Source organism: Garra rufa, chromosome 3, assembly GCF_049309525.1.
Source record: "Garra rufa chromosome 3, GarRuf1.0, whole genome shotgun sequence".
NCBI classification, from domain to species: domain Eukaryota; kingdom Metazoa; phylum Chordata; class Actinopteri; order Cypriniformes; family Cyprinidae; genus Garra; species Garra rufa.
The window spans coordinates 26,010,548-26,018,199 of NC_133363.1; the positions used below are offsets into that span (position 1 = coordinate 26,010,548).

General features: G+C 37.9%; 1 protein-coding gene across 1 annotated transcript; it reads right to left on the bottom strand.

Annotated features, from left to right (window-relative positions):
* Nucleotides 1-3,282: 3,282 nt before the first annotated feature.
* On the bottom strand, nt 3,283-6,230 carry uqcrfs1 (ubiquinol-cytochrome c reductase, Rieske iron-sulfur polypeptide 1). Its single transcript, XM_073836908.1, has 2 exons — nt 5,959-6,230; nt 3,283-4,447 (listed from the first exon to the last, which is right to left on the bottom strand). The coding sequence occupies exons 1-2, from the start codon at nt 6,167-6,169 to the stop codon at nt 3,837-3,839; spliced, it is 822 nt and encodes a 273-aa protein (XP_073693009.1). The 5' UTR covers nt 6,170-6,230; the 3' UTR covers nt 3,283-3,836.
* Between the last annotated feature and the right edge of the window lie 1,422 nt (nt 6,231-7,652).

The following is a 7,652-nucleotide window of genomic DNA, read 5'->3' on the forward strand; positions in this document are numbered from 1 at the left end:
AAAGTAATTGAGATCTATCAGTCTGAAAAAGGTTATAAAGCCATTTCTAAAGCTTTGGGACTCCAGCGAACCACAGTGAGAGCCATTATCCACAAATGGTGAAAACATGGAACTGTGGTGAACCCTCTCAGGAGTGACCGGCCAACCAAAATTACCCCAAGAGCGCAGCAACGACTCAAAAAGAGGTCACAAAAGACCCTTACAACAACGTCTAAAGAGCTGAAGGCCTGTCTTGCCTCAGTTAAGGCCAGTGTTCATGACTCCACCATAAGAAAGAAACTGGGCAAAAATGGCCTGCATGGCAGAGTTCCAAGACGAAAACCGCTGCTGAGCAAAAAGAACATAAAGGTTCGTCTCAGTTTTGCCAGAACACATTTTGATGATCCCGAAAACTTTTGGAAAAATACTCTGTGGACTGACGAGACAAAAGTTGAACTTTTTGAAAGGTGTGTGTCCCATTACATCTGGCGTAAAAGTAACACAGCATTTCAGAAAAACGAACATCATACCAACAGTAAAATATGGTGGTGGTAGTGTGATGGTCTGGGGCTGTTTTGCTGCTTCTGGACCTGGAAGACTTGCTGTGATCAATGGAACCATGAACCAAAAAAAAAATCCTGAACCAAAAAATCCTGAAGGACAATGTCCGGCCATCTGTTTGTGACCTCAAGCTGAAGCGAACTTGGGTTCTGCAGCAGGACAATGATCCAAAACACACCAGCAAATCCACCTCTGAATGGCTGAAGAAAAACTAAATCAAGACTTTGAAGTGGCCTAGTCAAAGTCCTGACCTGAATCCTATTGAGATGGTGTGGCATGACCTTAAAAAGGCGGTTCATGCTCGAAAACCCTCCAATGTGGCGGAATTACAACAATTCTGCCAAGATGAGTGGGCCAAAATTCCTGCACAGCGCTGTAACAGACTCATTGCAAGTTATCGCAAACACTTGATTGCAGTTGTTGCTGCTAAGGGTGGCCCAACCAGTTAAGTTTAGGGTGCAAACTCTTTTTTTTACACAGGGCCATGTGGGTTTGGATTTTGTTTTCCCTTCATAATAAAAAAAACTTCTTTCAAAAACTGCATGTTGTGTTTACTTGTGTTATCTTTGATTAATATTTAAATTTGTTTGATGATCTGAAACATTAAAGTGTGACAAACATGCAAAAAAAAAAAAAAAAAAAAAATCAGGAAGGGAGCCAAGACTTTTTCACACCACTGTATATGACTTTCTTCTTTTAGATGAATGCAATCAGAGTTATATTAAAAAAATGGCTCTTTCTAACTTTGTAATGGCAGTGTATTGTGATTTTGAAGTCCAATAAAGTGCATCCATCCACTCCACACAGCTCCGGGGTGTTAATAAAGGCCTTCAGAAGTGAATCAATGTGTTTGTGTATGAAAAATATCCATATTTAAAACTTTATAAACCGCAATCTCTAGTTTGGATGACGAAGGACATAGGCATAGCGAAAGCTCTGGTGAAAAGTGATGAACGAGGAAGCACAGTGGAGAGGAAAGCAAAACACTGGTCATGAATTAGAAGTACAAAACAAGGATTTGTAAAAAAAAAAAAAAATGTCAAGAGGATTTCGATATAAGCCTTGAGGAGACTGGTTTTCCTTTGCTGAAAAAAAAAATCTGTTCTCTCAAGACTGACATACTCACACCAGAGCTTACGCGTTAGCAGAAGCTAGAGATTACAATTTATAAAGTATTGATATTGGATATCAATATTTTTCTTACACAAATGATTCACAAATTGATTCACTTCAGAAGGCCTTTTTTATCCTCCCGGAGCAGTGTGGAGTACTTCTTATGATGGTTGGATGTCAAAATCTCAACACACATTCACTGTCATTATAAAGCTTGGAAGAGCCAAGGCAACTCAGATTGTATTCATCTGAAAGAAGAAAGTCATTCCTTTTATTTCCCCCCATTACTCTCCCAGGTAAAATAAATAAATAAATTTATGCACTTGCATAATGTACTTAAAGTGCTCTATTTTCACACACTAATTTTGTACTTAATATTCTAACAATTATTCTTTATTTCTTCATAAGATAAACTTAAGATCATCTAAGCGTACTCAGCTGTGCTATTTTGGAACACCATGAATATGAACTAAATGCACTTTTAACATACTATCTCTGTAATTAAAAAAAATATATATAATTACATACCACTTGTAGTATACTTGAATGTAGTGTATGAAAGATGGGTTCAAGTGGTAACTAAATACATTTTTTAAATACAGAGATAGTATGTTAAAAGTGCATTTTAGTTCATCATGGTGTCCCAAAATAGCACAGTTTACTACACTTCAAGCACATTATGGAAGTGCACTTGTTTTTTTTTTGTTTTGTTTTTTTTACCTGGGCTGTAAGCTTCACACTTCAACGATGGAGAGAGGAACTGATGAATCTCAATGTTCATATAGAGTAAAGGTTCTGACCACTTCACTAAAATTTATTCTTTAGAAAGTCTTTTGAGTTTTCAGATGGAGTGAATTTTTCATTTTTAGGTGAACTATCCTTAACTATGCCATCTCTCTGTAGCCACATCTGAAGACAGCAAATACTTCTTTACATAGCTGGTTATTATTCATTGAAATGTGAGGATGCCAGACGTGTTGGCCAGTTTTTACTTTCTTAATCGCCGCTGCTCATGTTGGCACATTTCTGTACTTCACCCTGGGCACTGTGGATGTACTTTTTGAAACACTAGCACCACATGATCAGTCTTGATTAATGGACAAGCAATTCTATTTTAGAAACTACGCGTTATTGAATCTTAAATCAGCCGTTCACTGTGAAGAATTTCTGTCCTGTCTTGTTTAAAAGATGTAATTTCGCTTATTGCAACTATTATTCTTATTGCTGAAAATGCACCCACACAGAACGTGGACTTTAAGTACATCAAATTGATTTGTTTTTTAATGGGTAATTTAAAATATATTTCCCACAAACATATCTGCAAAACTAAGGAAACATCATTAGATCATTTCTATATTCCTCAAAATACATTTTGTTTTGGCTCATTTGCAGAGCTACTCTCGAAAAGAGATTAAAGTGCACAAGGAGACATTTCTGAATTAGCAGCTCTTGAACTGCTGCTGTACCGCATGGATAAATTAGAAGTAAACTTGAAAAATGTATAGACTTTAGACCTTGGATATTTTTTTTTTCCATTCCATGCCCTGCGTCTCACGATTTAAACTGCAAAGAGACATATTGTGTGAACAGCTCTTTAAGCGGGATTAAAAAAAAATGTCAACAACAACATAAAATTTGTTAAGGTTTTATTCAATTCATAACTCTATAAGCACATCTTAAAGCTGTCTGTGAAATACTGACTTTTTTATACGTCCATATTTCACATTTGCTGTTCTTACCAGATTACACTGACAATCAGACAGTTGTCACCAATGATAACAAAAGTGTCATTGCTTGTGTAATGTAAATTGCACATTTTTTGTTAACCTACACCCTGCAAACAACCTACCAGACTTCCTGCTGTTCAAAAATTGTACTCTCTCTTACTCTTTACCTTGATTATTTAAACACGTATGTGGTATAGGAGAGATCTAATTGGTTCCTTATCTATTAACAAACCAACAACCCATGTGATTCTGTAAAACACACACAGATGTGTATATTGAGACTAAATAAATAGAGCTGAGTGAGGGTTCCATCAGATAAAATACACTTTATTACTTACAATTAACCTTTGTTACCCATCAAGTCAAAGCAGATAATGAGTCTGAAACAAGATGGACAAAAATCAAACAAGCAAAGCACATGTTCAGAGTTGATCATAGTTATTCGAGTACAGTCCTTTATCCTACAATCACCGTTTCTTCGTCTAGGAACTCATAGTAGGGCACCTCCAGATTGAGAGGAGCGGGACCTTTCCTAATGCGACCAGATGCGTCGTAATGAGAGCCGTGGCACGGGCAGTAATAGCCACCATAGTCACCAGCGTTAGCAATGGGCACGCAGCCCAGGTGGGTGCACACGCCAATGACAATAACCCAGGTGGGGTTCTGAACGCGGTCTTTGTCGTGCTGGGGGTCTCGAAGCTCAGCGAGATTGACTTCAGACTCAGTTGCGATCTCCTTTTCCGTTCTGTGCCGCACAAACAGGGGTTTCCCTCTCCATTTGAAGGTCATGTTCTTTCCCTCAGGGATGTCTGATAGCTTGACTTCAATCTTGGACAGGGCCAACACGTCAGCTGAGGCGCTCATGGAGGAGACAAACTGTGTGACAACTGTCTTGGCTGCATAGACTCCGACCATAACGGTTGAGCCTGTGACCAGATAGGAGAAGGCCCGCCGGGTATCGCCGCTGTCTTGCGAGGACTTCTTTGGGTCTAAAACCTCTGGCCGCCGGTAGTCAGAGAAATCTGGGATCTTGATGTCTGTGTGGGCGAAACGCACTGAAGAGCGAGCTACAGAATACAAACAAATAAATAAGTGATTAAATAAAAACACGGCATAAAAATTGACATACAAAACCATGACAGAACAATATAGTGAACATGTCAAATGATATTTGGCCAACATATTTGCCAACACCATTTTTGATTCATAATCATCACAGTGCAGATTTTCTAAATTTTAAGAAATGTTATGTTACGTAAATGTTAAACTCAATGTCAAACAATAATGAATCTAATTTCAAATTTGGATTATATATTTTATTCACAAAGGAACCAACCCTGCTTTCTCAGTGTTTGAAAAAAGTAATTCTGTAAGATAATCGCAGATTTTCAATCTGGACATTTGAACACTGCTGTATACACAGAAAAGACAACAGCTACTTACCACCTTGCTAACTAACTGTTAAACATTATGTAATATGTGACCCTGGAGCACAGGTTTATTTGTAGCAATAGCCAACAATACATTGTATGAGTCAAAATTATAGATTTATCTTTTATGCCAAAAATCTTTAGGATATTAAGTAAAGATCACGTTCCATGAAGATTTTAAATTTCCTACTGTAAATATATCAAAACGTAATTTGATTAGTAATATGCATAGCTAAGAACTTTAAAGGCAGTTTTCTCAAAAACTTTATTTTTGCACGTTTAAATAGTTGTATCTCAACCAAATACTGTCCTAACAAACCATGCATCAATTGAAAGCTTATTCGGCTTGCAGATGATGTATAAATCTCTCTCTCTCTCTCTCTCTCTATATATATATATATAAATTACCTTATGACTGGTTTTGTGGTCCAGGGTCACATATAATGTTAATTCGTATTCAGAATGATAGTTTTAAAAATGCCTTATTTACATAGCAGGGCTTCTTGGATTGTCTGAAAGTCTGCCTGGGGGTCACTGTGTATGTAAATACTAAAAAACACGTATAGTATTCTTCAACTGTTGAGCTCTAATCAGCTTATTCAGAAAATGCTGCAAGAACATTGAAAACACTGACTAAATGTAAACTCAATACAGTAACCTACGTCAGGAGCATGTAGGCCTTTCTTAGCAAGAAACTATTAGTTAACAGTTAACGTTACCCTTGTGCCAATACATACATTAAATCTGCATAATTCTACCTCATACTAGCCTCATTTTAGTATGCAATCATTAAGCATCATAAAGGACTTTGAAATAACGTTAGCAGAGAAGTTCTTATTTTTTCCTCAAAAGCCACAGATTGATTTGCTAACAGCTGCGGCAAGGGCATTAGCGAGGCCTCGGTGATGCTAACTACTTTAGCACGTGAACTACTGCTTTTATTTCGTTATACAGTATAGGCTAAGCCCAAATTAATAATCATTAAGCATTAATTACGTACAATAATACAAACGCCTCAAACATTTTTAAGATACACATTAAACATATGACAACTCGTTGTGCCCTTGAGTGAGCGCCGCTGCTTGGCCTACTGCTGCTACAATGAGACCGGGGCTCTCGAGTACAAACTACACCGCAGTGAGACTCACCGTTGAGGCTGACGGACACGGCGAGGCCGCTCTTAGCGCTTTGACCCGATAAGGACTCGCGGCACAGGAACGGTTTCTTGGCGTCCATCAACAGTTTATCGGTCTTCATGACGACTCCGGGTATGAGAGGCTTTAGTGGACCTGCCACGGCATAATTTGTAGCTTGCAGGTACGGGGAAAAAGCCCCCGAACGGGCAGCAATGGACATCATGTTTGCTAACGGGTCTGCGATCGACCTTCTCGAACTGATCTACCGGCGGCGCTGACGCATGCGCGCTCCTGACGTCAACGTAACAGAGACGGGGTGACGTCACGTTTAAAGCCTTTTTAAAAAATCGGGTTAGACGTCATTTCTTTGAAATGATTGATACATGATTGAAATCAAATAATTGAGATTGTTTGTAAGATTATTTGCAAATTGTAATATTAATAGGACGCTGCATGAAAGAATAATTGCTGGATAAGATGGTTGCTATGATCTGGAAGATGGTAGCTGGTTACTACTAGTAAAACAATAACCCCCAACAAGTTGTAGCTTGCAGTTACAGAACAACGTGGATTTTCTAAAACTGTTATAAACAGTTTTGTTTTTATTATTTAATTTGGTCAGTTACCCGAATGAGCTGCCTTATTGGCTATACTTGGATGTAAACAACAGTATGGATTGCACGGTTAATGTACTACTGAATACGTTGTGCTGATCATTTAGGCTGTCTAAACCACAGAATGTGGAAGCTGCAAAATCATATAGCCTAGAGAAGGACTTAGTAAGTGGGAAAGGGTGCAATATTTTTTACAAACTAAAGTTAATAGGTGGTAAAGATACGTACGATCAGTATTAATTAAGATATTAGCCTAATATTTCACCTACCTGACCGGAAATGATAAGAACAAACAGGAATGTTGTCAAGATTCTTGCTCTGGAAATCCTGGTCCACAAATGCGAACGGATTTTGTTCCTTAGACAGTTTTTGCACTCTTCTCCTTGATTTGTAATAACAGTCTATAGTAATCTAAATGTTTTTCCCCTCAGTCTGACCGATTATTACAGCCTAAAACATGAAAATAATTGACAATTTTCAGCAGCAATTATCAGCAAAGTATGTGACTTTTATTCAGTTTTGGGTTCAGTGCCGGCGATTGATGAAGCATCGTGACAAAACTCTATTAATAACGAATAATCCTTCCACCAGTTAATTCTTCAGCAGTTTTATCATATCATGTTGGCCAAGCAACACAGATACACAATAGCTGTACATACAGTATATGCCACATTTGACTGCTCCAGACATGTCGACGTGTTCGCCATCTTGAAATGGTCAATACTAAAAATTCCCAAAGAAATGGGATGAACTTTAACAGGTGAGAATGTGTTGGTTTGTCTTTTTAATATGTATTAACTCAACATTAAAGGTTTTGAAACTATGTTAACTTTTTAATGTTGTGTTAGCTGACAGTTTTGTCTTGTAGTATTGTGTTAGTTTAGCAAAATCATCTACTGAAGTCTACTGCAGATATACAAGGGCTGTCCAGAAAGTATCCCACCATGTAATATGAAAAATAGAGACGTTTATCAAAAAAGAAACAAGAGTCAAAAAACATTGAACAACAGACAATGATGCCTCAGTCCCCTTTAAAGTAGGCACCTTGAGAGATCATACAGTTCTCCCAGCATCTCTTCCACTGTTCAAAAT